The 20,580-nt window shown below is 38.9% G+C and overlaps 2 protein-coding genes across 5 annotated transcripts in view; one reads left to right on the top strand and one right to left on the bottom strand.

Annotated features, from left to right (window-relative positions):
* PEX5L (peroxisomal biogenesis factor 5 like) overlaps positions 1 to 10,899 on the top strand; it is a 92,406-nt gene extending 81,507 nt beyond the window's left edge. For all 4 annotated transcript variants that reach the window (XM_048955022.1, XM_048955020.1, XM_048955023.1 and 1 more), the window contains 7 exons: positions 4,336 to 4,452; positions 5,370 to 5,513; positions 6,337 to 6,407; positions 7,545 to 7,742; positions 8,980 to 9,145; positions 9,516 to 9,673; positions 10,372 to 10,899. In XM_048955022.1, coding sequence (XP_048810979.1) covers positions 4,336 to 4,452; positions 5,370 to 5,513; positions 6,337 to 6,407; positions 7,545 to 7,742; positions 8,980 to 9,145; positions 9,516 to 9,673; positions 10,372 to 10,576 — 1,059 coding nt within the window. In that variant the 3' untranslated portion in view covers positions 10,577 to 10,899. The remainder of the gene's footprint in view (positions 1 to 4,335; positions 4,453 to 5,369; positions 5,514 to 6,336; positions 6,408 to 7,544; positions 7,743 to 8,979; positions 9,146 to 9,515; positions 9,674 to 10,371) is intronic.
* Positions 10,900 to 10,955: 56 nt separating this feature from the next.
* Positions 10,956 to 20,580, bottom strand: part of USP13 (ubiquitin specific peptidase 13) — a 54,872-nt gene continuing 45,247 nt past the window's right edge. The window contains exons 22-25 of the transcript XR_007378873.1: positions 17,958 to 18,024; positions 17,650 to 17,743; positions 16,782 to 16,834; positions 10,956 to 11,056 (exon numbers count right to left, since the gene is read on the bottom strand). The gene's annotated coding sequence lies outside the window, so the exon portion shown is untranslated. The remainder of the gene's footprint in view (positions 11,057 to 16,781; positions 16,835 to 17,649; positions 17,744 to 17,957; positions 18,025 to 20,580) is intronic.

Below are 20,580 nucleotides of genomic sequence, written 5' to 3'. Positions count from 1 at the left end.
TTCAAAAAATTCCTCTTTTAGGCTTTGGATGTTTCTGTAATACTCTTCAACAGGAAAAGCTTCAAGTGGTAAGATTAGCCAGAAAACAGATCAAGAAAAGGAAGTAAATCTCAGGTTCCTTGTGGTTTGCCTCAAAAAGAATTAATTAACAATTCAGTAAATGAAGACACCAAACTTTATCCTCCACCCAGTTTTCACTTCAGGGCTGTGGGAATGGCTTTAAGATGACAAATTTTGAGATAAAGGAAAATCTGTAAGGCAATTCTTTCTTAAGTATATTTAAAGATATCTATGCCACTGAGGATTCTTTAAAGAATAAAGACATAACTAGATTAGGGTTTCATTGTTTGTGTTTTGTTGGTTTTTTTGTTGTTGTTTTTTTTTTTTTTAAACTAAAGAGCATCTAAATTCCCTCGTGCTGATCCAGTCTGTTTAGACTTAGCTACTTTTTTCTGTCATTCTGGAAACTAGATTTGAATTTTGCCACATTCCTTTGCTACACACCTGAGGGAAGTGCAAGGAGCCTCATGCCATTATTTCTAAGTGCCACACATAATCTTTCTAGTAATTAGCTGTGTTTTACCAACAATGGACACTACTGAATTAAAAAAAAAAAAAAAGCCAGTATGGGAAATCAGATCCTTTCTATAGCCATACTTATTATATTTTTATAATAGTTTATGTTTATTTAAATATTTGATTTTTAAATTTATTGTATTTATTCTGCACCATGATATTGGAAATAAGTTAGAATTAAAATACATGAAACCAAGAAAGTGAAAAAACTTCCAACTGAGAAACATTTCAGATATAGAAAAAAGCAATTCTGGTATTTTGTTATGCCTCATTTCCCTAGCATAGAGATGAAACTGCAGATGCCACAGCGCTGTGAGGTTACATAAAGGAAACGTTAAACTGTTCTTCTCGGTATCATTTTATTTACAAGCCAATGTAACGTGGGACCTTACTGCATAACGCACTGTTATGAAGCATATTACAGCTATATTTTGTGACAACAGTAGTTAGTGATAATTAGTAAGCACACAAATTTAACATACCGTGTCATTCACACTAAAGAAGAACACATGGATGCAATAATTCAAAGGAGGAACAGCCACAAAGCCTTTGTTTTTTATGCAGTGGTCAAGAAGGAACACTGCAAATTGAGTTTTGGCAGTAGGTGAAAGTTGTAACAAAAAATGATGAAAACATGGAAGTTCATAACTTAGCTGTTAGCATTCCTCCCTGCTGTTCTATCATAGGAAGTAAAGAGTCTGGGAATATTTTGCCTCTGATTTGTTTAACTGCTTCTGCATGTTTTTAAATACCAAGAGTAAAAATAGCCTCTATGACAAAATGCAAAATATTCTGCGTGGAAGGAATAAGTGGCATAAAACATTTTCCCTAGTTGTCATTTCACTCAGGTATTACAGATTACCTGAGAATACGTTAAAATTGTTCAACTGCTCTGAAAACTTTTGGTGTGACCAAAGTAAATTGTCAGCATTAAGGTAGGAAAAACACTGAAATGAAATAATTAGCACCAGTCACATAGCAAATGGAGTTAAAATTAGAGCTAGGAGTCTTGAGCCATAGCCAGATTTTCAGAAGCACTCAATATTAATTTAACTCCCCTGCCACTGGAGTCAATGGAAAACTGCTACTCATAACAGCTAAAATAGAATTAGGCCTTTAGTAAAGACTGTAATATTTACAATCCTCTTCCTCAAGGACACTGAACCGCTCTGATATTGAAATTGTTGTTTGCCATGGTAATGTTACGGCATTTTACCAGGTGCCATGATTGAGCATGATCCAGTTGCTCCACATAGCTTTGCCTCACGTGCTTCAGAAACCCCAAGTGCTGGATGCACTTCAGAAGCTGTAGCTGGTGCAGGAGCCCTAAGACTGAATGCTGCTCACAGGGCTGCTGCGCACAAAGGAAGTGCCCACCCTGCCCAACTTTACATATCCTGGTTACAGCTGCAAAATACCAGGTGGGTCCTGACCCACGTCCAAGTGGCACGAGATAAGTGACCTTACAGCATAATAACTCTTCTCTTACTTCATTTTTCCTCCACTTTTGATTCACTATAAACATCAAGCATGGATACTTAAACACATAGTAATTCATTGGCTTTTTAAGTGCAGTATGCACACAGTAAACTTCTGGGTGGGTAATAAATATGTAATTGGGCAACAGAATTCAAATTGAAGACCTAAAAACACCTACATCCTTGCTTAAAACACTTGAAAGTGATTTTATATATGCTGAAGAAATGTGATTTATATGCTTCCAAGTCAGTGGGCTCTAAAAGTGATATTTGTGTGAAAAATACAAGAAAAAAAAACATTATAAGCATGATATATATATATATATATATATGTATCATTAGATCTATATCTTAATCTGTTTTAAAAGGCATTAATAATTACGGTATATATAGTGGTTATATTAATATTAATCTGCAGGAAAGGGAAATTTCCACTACCTTTCCTCATCCTGAATCTCAAAATTACCTCTAGTAAGAACATGGTCAAGTCATTTTCTTCTTCAGTGCAGTGCAGATTTGCACTGAATGCAAAATAGTTCATGGAGACATTTGTTGAACAGGATAGTTTAAGTGATTCAAGTGCTTCTGCTCACGGTTGATAAAACAGGGAGCAATCTGAATCTTTATCCCAGCCTTTTCAGTTCCTAAATGGATATTTCAGCACAATCTCACAACTATTTAAATGACTCGATTTCCTTCAAATTTGGAATGAAAGCAAATTTTGAAACCTCAGAAGCTGTTGTGTAACAGAGTTGTCATCTTCTGTTTGCTTCTATTAAAAAGAATGTAATTTTCTCTTTGGGCATGAATGATTCACACTTGTTTCCTAGTCTGCAGAGTAACGTAGCAGGTATCTTCACAGATCTGCTAATTGCATAATTCATACAAGTCTGAGCCTCCTGGAAGGAAGCGCTGGATATCCAAGGGAGGTGATACAGCAAGAACCAAAGGGAAATGCCTTTCAGATTTGTAGGGAGGGAATGTACATTGCCATTGTAAACAGCATCGTGATTCATAGCAATTGCACCTACTGACAGTGGCTATGGTCCTACCCTTTACATCCAGACTCACATATTCTGGCTGCTGACTCATTCTAGATCTGTTAACAGTCTGCATTTTCCTTTTTCCAAGTGCCTGAGGAGTAGAGCTGTGGCAAGTCACACATTCACAAATTAAGATTTTGCAAATCACGCCTGGCTGCAGAACAGTATCAAAGAGCAATCAATCTGCCAACAGAGATTCGGACAGAACTGTGTGAGCAAGTTTCTAACATCTCTAAATTTATAAATCTAAATCTAATTTTGTACCTTACCCTCAAATAGTTCTATACCTCAATAGAATTATTAATTCTCTGACATAAACAAACTGAGAAACTGCACTCTCGGCAGTGTCAGTTCACTGGCACTATGGTCCTGGCCATGCCCTGAAGGAACTGGGGCACTTTGCAAAGGCTTGCAGTGTTGAGCACATATTCTGCTATGGCGCTGCTTTTCATGGTTTATAGGTAAAGTGAGGAGGCTGAAAAAATAGATATTGGGAAGAAGTGCTCTACTGTGAGGGCAGTGAGACATTGGAACAGGCTGCCAGTGAGGTTGTGGATACCCTCAATCTGGAAGCATTCAAGGCCAGGCTGAGCAACCTGTTCTAGAGGAAGGTGTCCCTGCCTATAGCTATGGGGTTGGAACTGGATTATTTTAAAGGTCCTTCCAAACCCAAACCATTCTATGACACTATGAATATTAGGATTTCTCCACTATGTCAGAAGACTCTATTTACATTAAATATCTTGTCCACACACTAAGCTTGGTAATTACTCTTTTACATGGCAAAAATGATGCTGAATCCATCAAAGTAGGACAATTGTTTTTGTTTGTTTTTTAAAGAAACTTTTAACTACTGTTATTCTTTAGCACATATGCTTAGGGTTTGTTTTTCATTTTGGCTAGGGATGAGCCATTCATTTCCATTCAAATTTTAAAGTAACAATTTACTGTTAGCATCAGTGAGACGCAGTGTAAACTGCTGCAAATCCTGCTTCAGACAGAACATATGCTGCCTCCAAGATAAAGAGTCTTCTGACGAAGAAATACATTGCAATATAGGAGATGAAATTTAATTATATGAAATTCCATATTTGTACTGTAGTATTTCAGTCAGCATGATTATTAATAGAATGAACACTGCTCAGCAAAATTGCCACTTGTTTAAAAAAAAGTATAATAAAAGCCTTTCATTTTATTTTAGGATTTTGTTGTTCATTTTTTCATCTTTTTTCTTCTAGTCAGACACAGAGTTTTGGGATAAAATGCAAGCAGAATGGGAAGAAATGGCTCGCAGGAACTGGATTTCAGAGAACCAAGAAGCACCAGGGCAAGTCACCATCTCTACCATTGAGAAGGTAACAACACAAAGTTGTTTTCAAACTGTGCATCCTTCCCATGACGTTTTTAGATGAGCTTCAGCTGTTCATGGGATCCCAAGAAAACTCTTCTGGGATATGGAAGCCAATTTCATCCAGAAGAACTCATCCTTTTTAAATTGACTGTGAATAGGGTAAGATTTGAGAAAGTACCACAGTAGGAATACATTTAGACATGCAGAGTGTGTGAATTCAGCCAAATGGATTGCAAAGCAAACTGCTGGAGTCTGAGTACATTTGAAAACAGCTGCTCAAGGAGGAGCACCAAGTACTGAAAAATCCAGACAGGCACACTCAAACACTCTTCTTCATTCCCTTCCTTGCATGCTTTAATTCAACATACATTATGTAGCTAATATTAGCATACATTCTTTACACTGCAGTGGCACGAAGAGGAAAAAAGCAAAACTTTAAAAAGAAAAACTAAAAAACACCCAAATTCAACTCAGGCACCTGAAACACTACTGTTCATCTTGAAAATTAATTGAGGATTCCAGGATATTAACCAAATAGAGATGAGGTTGCAGGCACTGCAGGGAGTCAGCCTCTTGGTTTGTGCTCCTTATGCTCTTTTCCATAAATTGGATGTACTGAGCTCATGCTAGGTTCAATTCTGCTGCTATTGCAATGTGAGCCTTTGCCATTATATTTGACACCCAACATAAGTACCGTTAAGCATAACTAATGATCAAGTAAATATACAGAGAGCACAAATATAAATGGCCAGTGATGTTTGCTTTTACAGTTTTTTGTAATTCAAATTTTACAGGGGAGCTCATCCATTCTTTTCATAGAAAAAATGTTTACGTCCTGGTAGAATATACTGAAAACTTAATTTCGTAGTTGCTATCCCTCACTACAGGGCTCAACATGGCTCTCTTCATTCTCTTCCCCAGGGATATTATTTCCATACAGAAAATCCTTTCAAAGACTGGCCAGGTGCTTTTGAGGAAGGGCTGAAAAAAATGAAAGAAGGTGACCTGCCTGTTACAATCCTGTACCTGGAGGCTGCTATTCTACAAGAGCCCAATGATGCAGAGGTATTCGCTCTTATGCTTTTTGTTGACAAAGGAAAGGGGACTCCCTTTAGCATACAGAGATGAAATGGTTCTATGACCCAAAGCTTTGCTAGTCATGACTGACTGAAACAGCTTGAACAACTGTGGTGGTTCTGGAATAACATATGCTCTGAAATAGATAACAGGGAGCTCTCCATAAGATGAGAATCTACTTTTGAAATGACAGAATTGCCAAATTGTCATTTAAAAGCTTTGAAGAGAGACAATATTTGAAATGCTTCATTTCCTTTTCCCAATGTTTTCAACCTATTAAACACTACCATTACAAAAAGGAAAAAAAAAAAAAAAGATTTAACAAGAATTCTAAGACTTTTCTTAAAATTATATCATTTTCCACAATATTACTGAAACCTGAATATTTACAATGTAAGCATACAGATCTCTTTGAATCTATTGCTACTGTAAAATAAGCAGCAGTGTTTCAAAAAGCAGAGATAATTCCTAGACCCTCAGGAATCCCTTAAACATACATAACTTAATCGTTGTTCAGCGCTTTCTGTAATAGTCTGGCAACATTTAAAATGTACAGTAACTTACATCTGAGAAACCAGCATGCATTTACACACTGACAAAACACCTTTGCATCAGCTGATTATAAATACTGTCATGCTCAAAGGCATTCAGAACTGCACTGATTTGTACTGTTGGTCTGTACACCGTAGAAAAAACTGTAATTACTGCTGAACAGATCAATCTTTATTCTCCTCCCCGCTGGAAGTGATACTAGTTGTAAGTGTTTGCACTTGGGTCTGTATAACAAAACAAGATGATGATTATTTTGCAGGCCTGGCAGTTCCTGGGCATAACACAGGCAGAGAATGAAAATGAGCAAGCAGCCATTGTCGCACTCCAAAGGTAGATAAAGATAACCACTAAATAAGGGGTCGAATGAGTATTGGGTAACGGAGACCTAGGTATATTTAACCTCATATTTGTCTTGTAACTTGAACCAGACGGTTGATTAGTCTTTCTATTGTATGAAATAAGTAGAATAGTTAATCTAATAATGTAATTAATTGCACTGAAGGAAAGTTGCATGGTCTGATAAACACCAGTTAGGCATAATGCAAATGAAGTACCTTTTTGATATCCTAGCCACTTAGCATATTTTCTGTTGTCTGTCCTTTAACAAAGAGGTTGGTGTTTTTTTCGATTAGAATTAATCACCTCCAGCTGCTGAATACTAATCTGAGAATATTTGTGGTTGATGGAGATACTTGTATGTAAAAGTCAGCTCCAAAAGATCAGCATTATTATTACTTCCATTAGAGGGTTTTCATGTTTCCACTTAAGAAGCATCCTCTCAAAATTCAATTGCATTAGCAGCATTAACCATCCAGTTATCACCTAGGGATGCTCTCACTTACACCTAGCTTTCCATTTTACCTAGACAGAAGACCAAGGGGTTGCCTGATGTAGGGCTTTTCTATTCCCCCAGTTTTAAAACAAGAGTGATGTTCAAAAAATAGGCCAGATTTTGTTTTCAGTTCATGATATACAGCTGTAGGAAGACTATTCCAGTTTACTGGCTCCACCGTTATCAAAGAATTACTGAGAATTTAGTATTTGTGAGATGATTCATAGGAAAGTGATTTTTTTTTTCTTCAAAATACTTTTTTGCAGAGCTGAAAATCATATTAAACTGTTTGCAGGAATTTAAGTTAAACTTTTTGTTTGCTAGACAGAAAATATAAAACCAATCTACCCACTCAACGTACTCATAATGAAAAAGATGAGAGCATTACCAGTGTGCACATATTTATATACATTGATGTGTGTATGCAAAGGCCCATGCATGCATGTTTGTGTACAAATGCATAATGCACTTATCACAAAGCAGTAAAACAAAGCCCCTTCTTTAAAAATATTGTTGGATAGATCTTTTTTAAGTGACTTATTTATTGACAGGGACTATTTTGAAAGAACTCAAGAATGTGGTTGGCTAGAAACAAACAAACAAAAACCCTCAACATATTTTTATTTTCTGCCTAGGTGCTTGGAACTGCAGCCAAACAACCTAAAAGCTCTGATGGCACTGGCTGTAAGTTATACTAACACAGGTCACCAACAGGAAGCCTACCAAGCTCTACGAAACTGGATAAAGCTAAATCCAAAGTACAAGTACATAGCGAAAAGCAAAAAAGGGTCCCCAGCACTTACCAGGAGAATGTCTAAGACGTCAGATGAAAGGTAAACGCAGTTAAATCCTGCTGGCTGAGATGTAACGACCACTACAAACAATGCTTCATGCTGTGCCCTTAATGTCTAGAAGTCCAGCCCGTTGCCTGTGATGGAAACCCAGAAACTAAATGTCCATAGAGGCAGAGGTAGGAAATAAAGAGTACCTTCAGTTTAGGGACTAAGGACTACGTTATTCCATCCATGGAAGTTAACATAAACTGCAATCAAAAGGTAGCTGTTGCTTCAAGTCCCATAACTTTCTACTAATCCTATTCATCCTGACTGCAGCTTCTTTATTCCCAAAATCCTCGTTCTACTGCTTCCAAATTCCTACCAGGTTGTATTGCTCTACATACGTATTCTTTCTATTGTTCATCAAATTTCCTATATCCCAACCAACCCTCTAGAATCCAGGAACATCAGCCATTTTGCCATGGGACATGGCTTCAGTTCACTGAATATAATTGGGAGGTAGCATCTGCTTGTATAAAACTCATTTTGTTTTTAAACAAAGAGACAACGTGGTCATTTTTTCTGTCTCTAGCCCAGCATACTGTAATGGGAGCTGGCAACCATTTTAAATAACAAAAGAAATCATGACTTGGCAGCCCTTCATCATATTTTCATGAGGCCAATCAATTAATCTCTCTGAAGTTTGAAATTCATAATAAATTCATTAAAGGCATAGACACCATTTATAGAACCAAAACACTAGTGCTGTCTCACTGCATATCATTTTGAAGACAGGCCTTATATTTTTCCTTATCAGGAAGGAGCCTCAGGTTGACAAGATAACGTCAGTAAAAGGTAATATGCAAGTTCAGCTTAATTGCTAAGAATGTTGCTCTACTTTGGCCTCATCACCCAGAAATGCCGGTGAGGTTTTATGAAGCCTACAGCACATATAGGAGATGGAAATTTTGGCATCCATCCTCAGGGGTCTTGGCTAGTCATTTACAGCTCCAAAAATGGCTACTCTTTTTACAACTGAGAAACCCACCTAATTTCATTAGCTTTAATAATAAGCATTCACGTTTTCTTACTTGGATTCATAGCTTCACTTTGACTTCATTACACAGGTAAACTTCTGTATTTCAGAAATGAGTTTGCAACAGGATGGAGAAGCGTATCTCTGCTGTGATTGAACTCAAGCAGCTTATTTTCAAGTTTATCACTTCTGAAACATCAAGTACAATAATTATGATCTCTAAGATGCAACTTCATGTTATTTTTCACTCTTGTCTAGCTCATTACTTGAAGAAGTAAAGGATTTATACCTGGAGGCTGCTCACCAGAATGGTGACGTGATAGACCCTGACTTGCAGACAGGACTTGGAGTTCTTTTCCACCTGAATGGAGAATTTAACCGAGCAATAGATGCATTTAGTGCTGCTTTAACTGTGCGGCCAGAGGTACATTTTATGCTTTCCCATTTTTAACAACTGTGTTTCACAGTTTTCTTCCTCCCTTTTTGATCAGACCAATATTAACGAGATGCTGCTTTGGTCATTAAAATTTTAACACTTGAAAGAGAAGCGTTAATTATCAGACAGCCCCATTTGGAGTATATATAAGTAGAGTTACATATGTCTGATTTTTAGCTGCACAATGACTAATCGTACTGGTTATTTAAAGTCGCCTATAATCACGAGTCAGAAACTTCCATTCTGTACCAATGAAGAGAGGATATGATATTGTTATTTTCTACCTTACTTTGCAATCAAAGATGAGCTGTTACGCCTCCTATTGACACCCACAGTAGAGAATTCATTTTCTCACCAGGACTACACGTTATGGAACCGTCTTGGAGCAACCCTGGCAAATGGGGATCGAAGTGAAGAAGCTGTTGAGGCTTACACACGTGCTTTAGAAATACAACCTGGCTTCATTAGGTCCAGGTACAATTTAGGCATAAGCTGCATCAACTTAGGAGCATACAGGTAAGTTACAAATATGTGTAAACAAAAGAATCAGGGATCATATCTACCAAGTGAAAATTCATTTTCTAGCTGGAGCTATTTAAGAAAAAAAAATAGAATACAGTTTAATTATCTCGGCTAATATATATATATATTTTACAAAGCACTAATAAATGAGTAATATTTTGTTTATATCCATACAACCTACAAAACAGAACTACTGAATTTAAAAATCCTCCATTCAACAAGATGCTTAAGCATTTTTCCTAGCTCTAAGTGCAAGTAATCCTATCAACATCTGTGGGATTGTTCTCACACTCAATCCTGTGTTAAAGAGAAAAAAGAAAATATAAAACTGTATCTATGAGGGAAACTCCAGTTAAAATTCTTACAGTAGTTAATATTGTCAAAAGTACTTTTAATACAACCTTTAGGAAACACAGGTTTACATTATAGGGGTCCTTACTGTCAGCTTAGGATGCTTAAAATGAGAGAGATCTATACAGCAATAAAGCATACCAATAAAGTAAGGTCTGGAGTACTACAGTCATGTCCATTTGTTTAAAGAAAATCAAACAAGAGTAACACCAAAAGGCCTGAGAGGTGCACACGCACCTGAGTGTATTTAAAAAATACACTCAATTCCAGAATGGTATTTCCTGAAGTTTTATGCTATTCATTAAGCTAATTACATTACATCTTTCTTTTCTTTCCTACAGAGAGGCTGTCAGCAATTTTCTCACGGCTCTCAGTTTGCAAAGGAAAAGCAGGAATCAACAGCAGGTGCCCCATCCTGCTCTGTCAGGCAATATTTGGGCAGCACTTAGAATTGCTTTGTCTATGATGGACCAGCCAGAACTATTTCAAGCTGCCAATGTGGGCGACCTAGACATTCTATTAAGAGCTTTTAATCTAGAGCCGTAATACGAAGCATCCACAAATTAAGTTATACTAGGAAGCAGAGAACTCTTTTATTACTCATCTCAAAATGATCACAGTTTAAAAAAGATCACAGTTGCAGATCAGTAGCAGAATTCTCAGATATCTGTTATTCAAAAAGGAAAAATTCAAAAGCACAAAATATTCTAAATATGCTCAGACTCAAAGGATCCAAATGAGCAGCAGCTGATCTGACAAAGCCCTGAACTAGATGAAGATCATCATCCCATGCACGCTCTCTCTCTCTCTCTATATATATATATATTCACACAAACAGATATATGAAGAAACATGCGAAAAACAAACCTAGGTAATAATTATGGCACATTAAAATGGCAAGCAGCGCATCCAAGGAACCTGCTTAGTTGCTGATCTCACTGTGCTGACATCACTTCGCCACGCAACATGAATTCTCCATCCTTTGCTTTCTCTGAAGTATCTTCAAGGTTCATCTTTAACACAGCTCTGAAAACAGATGCATGAAAAAGGGATGCATTTTGTTTTGAATGTGTTTCAAAGTTGGCAACTTTGCTTCCAAAGGTACCTTGATTAATTTGGGCCAAGTTCCATGCAAACCAGGTGCGATATTAACGGGAACATTACATGGAGGTCTATGAGATTAGGCCATGTATATATTGCAGGGACAGCTGTTGCAAGCAGAAGCAGTAATTTGCACTAGAATTGTTGCTGTTTAAACCAGCTACCCGATCATGGACAGAGAATGTCTGCTTCAAAGGACCTCACAGCAGGATCTGTCAATGTGTACTTATGCACTTTAATCTTTCTTTTTGTAAAACTGTGCTGTGCTTTATTTTTATTTTAATTACTAAAAGCAGAATTTACAGGATAGCCTTGTTGGCATAGAGGACCAAACATCATTTTCTGAAATGTGATAAGAGGGTTTTCAACATTCTTATGTTTAAATGATGCAAATACAATATAAACTGCAATATCTACTAGAAAGATTATTCTATTATGCATCAGGTACTACATATGCATGCATGTGCATGCACATATTGTGTGTATTACGTCATTCAAAACATATTAAGCCACAGAGCACTTTGGCAAATAAAGAGAGTCTTCATAGGAGCTCATACCTGCAAAGCATGCTCAAGGGAAAGTTCTTGCTGAAAAGTAGCCTCTATTTAATGCTTGTACGATCGGGACTGAGATGCAATCCTGCTGTTGTGGCAAACGGTAGCAAAAAGTTTCAGTGACTTCTATCACAGCAGGCTAAATGCTTAGATAACATCAGTACTTCTAGCTCCTTAAAAGCATATATGCATTTCATTTTAATTTTTTCTTGCTTGGATGAATGGGGAACATTGTCGAGGGATGGGGCTGCACAGTTACACAACAAATGGATTGATTTTGGTACAATGCAAACAGGCTTAGCTCGAGATGAAGGTGTCAATCAAATAGAGGAACAGATATATTTCTAAGGGGAGTCATTTTCAGTTATTTTATTTTTACTACTTTTTTCTGAACGGTGGAAAAAACCGGATAGCACTGCACTGATTCGTGGCCAGGGACGCAAGGTGCAGGGTAGATAACTTGAGTGTGATGAAGTGGGACGAGTGGCACATTTCCTGTAAACAGCACTGAAAACAACAACAAAACAAAATCTGAACTGCTTAAGAAAAAAATCACATGCACAAATCACAAAGTAAGAATCTCTATGAGAATCGGACAGTTCCAACAGTATGAGCTTAAGTTTCTTGCAGCTGCCTGTTATTTTGAGCAACCACTTAAAGGAAAATTCCATCTCAATTAGTGCAATCACTGCACCTAATTACCAACATAATTGGCTAAAATAATCATTTCTTATTAAAAATAAGAGGCTTACCTCTCATTCATACCCATAGAATAGAAGTGCTGAAACAGCTACAAGAATTTTTTAGTAGTGCTCTATTGATTCACTGTTTATATACGTTCCTGTTTATTTATCAAGCATATAATGACAAATTATTTCTTCAATTTTCTCTAAGGACTGGTTATCAAAGACTGCCTGGGAATGACATTTTAGCTAAGCACGCTGCTGTATGCATATCTGCTGACAACAGTTTGCTCTTTGCTTTGACAGCGATGTGTGATGACAGCCCCGTATCGATAAGGCAGAGCAGAAGGTGCACTGCAATTGAATCTGGGAAGTGATAAGAGGGAAGGGAGGCAGCTTTGAGAAGAGACTGTAAGGCAGAAGCATATGTGCTTAGATTTTGCTTGATGCCCTACCCATCATACAAGTCCTTCTATAACATCAGCTCTGCGGTAGGATAATTAGGGATTACCCAGAGGAATGAGCTGCTCAAAAATTATATTTTTATACCTCTCAAATAAAAAAACTCAAGTCAGAATGACAAGGAACATTTGATATGGATGACAGTTCACTAAACCTCTCTGTTTTTCTCTACCACGTGCACGACTAACACAGAAATTTTGTTAGGAAAACCTGCTGGGCAGCCTCTGTGCCAGACGTCCCTGCATTGAGCAGCTCTTGGTACTTCTAGGTTCAGTGCTGTGCACACTTCAGAATTCTGGGCCTTACTGTCCTCCTGCAGCCCCCACCATCAAATACTGTCAGTGCACAGGACAGGACTCCTCGTGGTCAGGAGAGACTGCAGCATAGTAACACCCTAGGAAAGAAGTGCAGCCACTGTAATTCTAACCAGGCACAAGGTGGGATAAATAAGGCTGCTAAACAGTAGCATATTGAGTTCAAGGGTGAGAGACAGGAAATCTGGATCTTCTTCTCATTGCTCCCTGTGAGCTCCCCCCAGTCAACATCTCCTCCATCCTCTGCTCATCCAAGTGTGCAGGCAGCCACTGTGCACTGTGGAATCACACAAAGGCAGAGGAACGCTGCTGTCTCACAGACTGTGTGTGTAGGGTGACCCACATAAATTCAGAGAAGACAAACAAGTATGTGGTTGCCCAGATCCAAGTAAGAAAGCAGTTTTACTTAAGGACTAGAAATTTCACCAGAGATGAGATCCTGAGACACTCCTGGGTCACAACAGCACAGAATCTACAGGCTGATGCTAAATTAGTGCTGTGACAGTTTATCATCACCTCCCACTCCTGCTTCCCCTTCTTGTTACTCCCCTTTCTCCAGAGGTAATCTATCACTGCCAGGTAATTGATTCCAAGCTTGAGTCATTCCTCTGTTTTACATATTTCACACAAGCAAGCAGCACTTTCCTAAGCCACGCTTGTGACTGTCCCTCTCCTCTGCAAAGATTTACAAGTATTTATTTATAACAAGTCTGATCCATGAAGCTGCTGAACACTCAAAGTCTGTGGTCTTTGCATGATTAGCTCAAATGCTGTTAGCAGATGAGGGCTGCCCTCTGATAGCACTGCATGTGCTGAACAGTAACCAGAATCAAAGGGATTATTTACGGAGTGAGGCTTTACAATGAAAGCAATAGGCTCATTTCTTGCTGATCTTTTTAAACTGTAATGACTCTGATACCCTTGTTGCAATAGACTGGTTTGTTTGTTTAAAGTATGAATTTGATCTCTAGGTAAATACAAACATATCTGTATGCAATGGTATTTCTTAAAATCTGTTAAATCAGAGCACTTCTGCAGCTATCCAAGGGGAGGCTCCAATAATGCTAAACCTCATATGACAATATTGCATGCAACTACATTAACAAATAACTGTACTGAAATATAAATACAAAGCATGTGGTGCTGCTACCCAAATATATGTTTAAAGAATGCATGCAGAGGGTGCACACACAGGGTATTTTTTAATCTATTAATCAGTATCTTCTGTGGGATATTTTAAAAGCACTTTGCATCTGCCAAATTCAAGACTGAGTTCAGATGATTTGGAAAAGTTTACACAAAACACAGAGCCCTTTTTAAACCTCAACCTCGGAAATCACTGTGTTGTGGATTTCATGTTTAATTACTGACAAACATCTGCAGCCAGAGCGCCTGCAGACAAGTTTTGGCATCCTCTTAAGAATCAAGAAGTGAGATGCGCACAGCTTTCACCATGAAGCTGGGTGATTGGATTTGCGCATTTCCTTTACTAATTAAAATTAGACAGCACCAAAGCAGAGAAAAAGACTCCCAGAACCATTGAAGCCACTGCCATCTTGTGTGCACTCACTGTGGCCAGGCTTCTCAAGCTTGCCCACTAGCTCTAAAGGCTGCCTGTCCCTCTGACTGTTCTGGTTAAAACAAGTAAAACTTCACAGAGCTGACAATCTCCCGCATCCACCAACTTCAGCTGCAGATGCCTGACTCAGCTGAAAGCCCAGCACAAGAGCTGAATGGGCCAATTTAGAAAACCTGGGCTTGTCCGTCAGGCAGACAGGAGGACCTCAGCAGCGCCAACAGATCAGCCAGAGGGTCTTACCAACATTTGTAGAGCACAGGCCTCCATGTCAGGAATAATAACTAAGGAATTACCGGCAGCTAGAGGCCTAAATCACTGTCAGAGCAGGTGAGAGCTGGGACTGTCACACAGATTGGCTGTAGGTCTCCCTTACCTGAACACGTGTCTGCAAAATGAGACATATTAGTTACTTCACATGATAACCTGCACAGTTCCAGAGATTTCTGGTCAGCAGCATTGTCAATTTTGCAGTCTGTACAGTGAATCTATGCTATAACTGCTTATAGTACTGAGCATTTACAGATAGAAGTGGCAGAAAATTGCACCGCATGTTGTGAAAATAATTGGTGGTTTAGGCCATATGAAATATAGTATTATCTATTATTCAAACCTCATCTAGGCTAGAAATCAGATTATTTCATTATAGTTCTAGTTCTGGACTGCTGAAATATATCAGAGACAAGAGTACCATATGCATGCAGTGACCACTGATGCTTTGAACAAAGCTAAGCAAGAGGAAAAACAAGCATGCCACAGAACCCACAGAAGTGTCAGAGCCTCAGCCCACAAGCAATAGGTACTGTGCACGTGAGAGAGACAGAAGGAATACTAAGCTGTAACTTTGCAAATGCTTGCACAGTCAAGACTTAATGTGATTTGATCTTTTTTTTTCCCCTTCTACATTTACAGACTGCCGATGACAGTGGCTAGAACTTTAATTTAAACAGCCTTTTTAATATCAGCAATTATTGTAAATTCAGAAAAATCAAAACATTTATAAATATATTTTATATATCAGAGTATAACATATCTAAAGTAAAACTATATAGTTTTGAAAGGCATTCTGTGCAGCTGCTTCTATACACTGTAAACGGTTTGAAAACATTTGCAAACTTGCATTAGTTTTTTTTGGCTTTATTTTTAAGCCAACGTACAAGAAAGAAGAGACTGTAGGGTTGGCAGATACTTTCACCTGGGCTGTCTGGAGAGCCGTGCTGCTGTGCAGACTTGGTGGCTCACATTTCCTGTTGGTGGGCAAGTGAACGTGCAAGGCATCGCAGCGAGGTGGATGCAGAGGTGGGAGTTCAGCCCTACTCCTGAATGTTTACATTCTGTTACAAAGGTCCATACAGACTCTGACTGAGAATCTGAGTCTGCAAGCATGTATGGAGTTTTAAAAAGAAAATGTTTCTTATGACAAATAACTCACCTCTCTATTCCCAGTGCATTATCAGCTGTGTACAATATCAAACACAGAACTGTAGTTTACTGATGCTTTAATTTGTTGTTCCCTTGCACTGCTCTTTAAAATAGTTGATTTTTGAAGAAATAGATTATTATGTGCATATTGGATGTGTTAAATTTATTAAGCTCATAGTTACTATTTGCAGAGCACCATTTAATGTAGTGTTTTTGTACTGTAATGGAAGCATGCCTTCCTTGGGTTCTTTTCCACATAATAAATTGTATTTATTTATCTGTATTTATATCTGTGCGATTTTTAAATATGTTTTAAAAAATAAAACTTTGTCTGTGGCTTCAAATATTTCCAAATCACTTCTCCATTTGTAGAAGGTTTTCATTTCAAGTAAATGAAGTCAAAAGAGGGACCTCTTCAAGAGAAACAAAGGATTTTTAATCCAAGGCTTCTTTCCTATTGTTTATGTTATAGCTGTGCTTCTCTGCATGAACATTAAGGCTAGAAGATGGTTTTTTTCTTAACCAGAAGATTTTAATTAGCTCATCACATTGCTCTGAGGTTGTTTGTTTGTTTGTTTCCTTTTTTTAATCCCTTTTGTTTTATTTACTTTTATTTTTAAATATTTCAATTGTACTTACAACTGGAATTCATAGCAGCTGAGGACTGGACCAAGAGGTTTTGCACATACGCTCTGTACAAGGAAAATGGAAAAAAAAAAGTATGAGAATTTTTCCTGAAGATTACACAACTGCACACTTCAAAATAAAAGCAAAGTAATGATATGGCACAGCCCTTCTGGAGAGAAAAAAGAATAAACAAGGAAGCACCAAAGCCAACTTCAAGTGATTGACTGACTTGCAGAGGAAGGGCTTTTTGCAAATGGTTTTGCTATCGAGACTGATGCACAGACTGATGTACGCACAGATGTGACACAAGGACAGATTCCTGTGCCCTGCTGTGAACAGAGCAGCTGTGACAGTTACAGCAGAGGGCCACTAAGAAACAAAGTTAGAATATATCTGAATACCTGTTGGCACAGCCAGTGGACACATAGGACAGGCCAGAAAAACAAAAACCTAGCAAACAAAAAAACCCAGACAAAAAACAGACAGACAAAAGGACAACAAACAGGAGATAAAGCCACAGTTGGCCTGTGGAAGGAAACCTCTTGCCAGAGAAGTCAGCTGGCTCCCTGTGGCCTACACAGCCTTTTACTACTGGAGAAAAGGGAACAGATGCTAAAACTCACTAACTCTTTAAGTTGAAAGTAGTTGTGCTCTTGACAATGGTGTGTCTTGCCAGGAGATGTTCTGGTTAGTTTTTGTTGCTTGGGTGTACTGACAAAGAACAAGCAGCAGTGTCCATCAGTTATGTGCTCCACGGCACAGATCAGGGACTCAGTACTGCAGTACTGAAGGCAAAGCAAGAGAGCAGCTGGGAGGAAATCCTACGTACAGAACTGCTAAAAAATAGAAACACCTTTAAAGGCACAACATAATCACTTACTGCACACCAGCTGTTGGACATGCATCGTCTCAGGTATGGTTACAGAACTCATCTTTCATCACAGCAGTCAGTGCCATGCTGATCCATGTCAAGCCTGCGGCACACCGGAGAGATGGAGAGATGTTATTTCCCACTCTTGTGAGGAGGAGTAGAGCACAGAGGTGCTATTCACCTATCAGCTACTTTATATTGCCTTCTCCAAGCACTCTGCTGAAGTCAGCAGGCACAGCTCTTGCACGGTACATCACCACGTGAAGTCTGAACAGAGCCCTAAGTTGCGCCACTCAGCTTGCAGGAGGATCCCTCACCTCGTTCCAGTTGCTGCAAGTGGCAACAGTGTGGTGCAGAGCGGCCTGCCACGGTCACCATGGACGTCTGTGATAAAAGGAACCAACAAATCATTACATTTGGACTTCCAGGATTGAACCATCTTTACCTTTCTCGTCATCACTCAGTACTTAACATGACCCCGACTTCCATGTCAGAAAAAGCCCCTTAAGACCTGGAAGGTTTACCTCTCACATCTCCCCTGGCTCATGGCCCCGCGATCCTGTGAAAAGATGAAAGGGTCACCACCTATCAGACTCGTTTTTTGGCCTATTCCTCTATCTACCAAAGATCCCAGCGGTCATGCTACTATGCAAATTTATTGCATAAAAGGAAAAATAAAAACACCAAGCTTCTGCTTTATTGATCAGCAGGTCAAATTCCAGAATGAATTACAGAGCAAGACAAAGCTTTAACTGAACAGCAGGGACCAGGGTAAAATGATGGCAGAGTTCATGCAGAAGAGTGCTAACTCTTGCATTCAAAAATGGCAATTGGCTTAAAACATACAAAAAAATTAAACTTAGTTTAAATCTTATTTTCTAGCTTTGGCATGTTTTATATTCACCCAGGACTTTGGTTTTCCTTTGTGGGTATTTTTGTTTTGTTTGTTTTTTGTGGGGCTTTTTTTCTGCTTCTTTAGAGGAGATCCATTTACTTATCTGTTGCCATCAGTCACAAGAGATCAAGCCCCTTACAAACTCCTGTTCCCTATGCACGTTTTTATGTAATGCACCAAACATCACCACAGAAAGTAAGAAAAGAGGCAGCACCAAAACACACTTGGTCTGCTCCTCTTGAGTTTGGACAGGAGAGAAAGAAAGAATCCACACAGCCACAAGATGTGAGAATATTTCCTTTTTAATTTAAAACAGTTGCAACAATACCATTCACAACCTTTCTCATCTCAAATACTCTCAAAAACATTAACAGTGCTTCAAGCAAACAACGCCGAATGGTGCAAAGTCAACCAGCACAGACACTTCCAGGATACAACAGTAAAACCTCTTAAGAGTGAACAGAAATCAGAAGCTGATCTCAGCCATCAAGGTAGGAAGGGATATAGGAAAAGAATAAAAAGTGACGTCTAGTTACATATTTTGCATAGTCTTTCAACATGTGAAAACAGCAAAGATAAAAATGGCTGCTGCCAGGATTGAAAACAAAAGGAATGGAGATGCTTCTAAAACAACCCAGTGAACTCCAGCTGCATCCGTATTCACAATGTGCACAAGTCAATGGAAGCTGCCTGAGACAGAGAAACCGTGCTGATTCTGATTTCAGTTACACCACTGCCAGTCAGAAGTAACACCACTGAACCCAACAGAACTACAAGTGGAAAGAGTTCAGAAACATCTGGACTTGTTTTTAAACCATAGCACCGAATAAATAAATTTTTATCTTAATTGTACACTGGCTAGGAAGATTAAAAAGGACTCAGTGTCTACATGTGTTTTGGACACTGGAGATTGTGACTCAGAGTAAGAGCAGTACAGGATCCTGCATGCTGCTAGGAATAAAAGAACCAAGTTGACTTTCTCTCCTTTCCAATGCCCCAATCTAAACTTTTCATATAGAAAGCTAAAAATCTATTAAAAAAAATATCAGCACTATTTGCTGCCAAGTCTTGGTTTGCCATAATTCTCAGGTCAGATTGTCTCAAGCAGCTCACAGTGATTGTTCCTCCCCCATGCTTTCCTATGAAGCAGCTCTCAGCACACCCATCCCTGCAGCAGCCATTGCAGCACCCAGACACACAGAGCTCCCACATCAGTCACCACCCAAGTTGTGCATGGAGACCTGACCCAACACAATTGACTGCACAGAAATTCTAACATGCAAAGCAATCCTGGCTTCGTAATTTAGTCATCTATTCCTTACAGCCTGATTGTGTCTTTGGCACGCTGAGGTTAAAAATGAATAAATGCATCTCTCCCCCATTATGCTGGTGAGTCAGGGGTTCACATCCTGCTCCTCCAAACCATGTTCTTCCTGGTACATATCCTAGCACAAACTGGAAACAACTTAACTGTTCATCTGGAAAAGGAGGCAATCCACTGCTTTGGGAAATAAGAGAAAACCTCAAACAGCCGAGAACCTGAACATATTATCAAGTGCTGCATTTCAGCAGGACTGTAAGCCTTCCCCATAAATTGCTCCCCACACTGCTGACCCACTTGCTAGCTTAGGAAGGCACTACACAGGAGTGCTCAGCTGAAGAGAACTTCAGAAGCCGGGATGCTACCATTCACGTGTCACAGCCAGATAACAGCTCTCCTCTTTCATCTACCAAATCATTTATCACCTGCCAGCTTCCTAAACCTCAGCTTTCAGTGTGCCCCATATGTTAACTGAAACCAGGATCAGTCCTGCAGCCATTTCTGATCCGGGATGCACAAGACAAATCGCTTGCAAGAGTCCAAGCTCCATCCTTAATCCTGTGAGAACAGCCATATTTCCAGTTTAATAATGAACATGGTAACAACTCTGTTAGCTTTTACTTACCCAGGGTCTCTAAATAAAAGATAATGGCTACCAGCTCTTGGCAGTTCATAAATAGCCCTTTAAGATCATGAGGCAAAAGGGAAGCTGTTGTGTTGAATG

The sequence above is a fragment of the Lagopus muta genome, chromosome 9, assembly GCF_023343835.1.
Source record: "Lagopus muta isolate bLagMut1 chromosome 9, bLagMut1 primary, whole genome shotgun sequence".
NCBI classification, from domain to species: Eukaryota; Metazoa; Chordata; class Aves; order Galliformes; family Phasianidae; genus Lagopus; species Lagopus muta.
The sequence above is the reverse complement of the archived record's forward strand: the minus strand, read 5'-3'. Positions and strand labels throughout refer to the sequence as shown.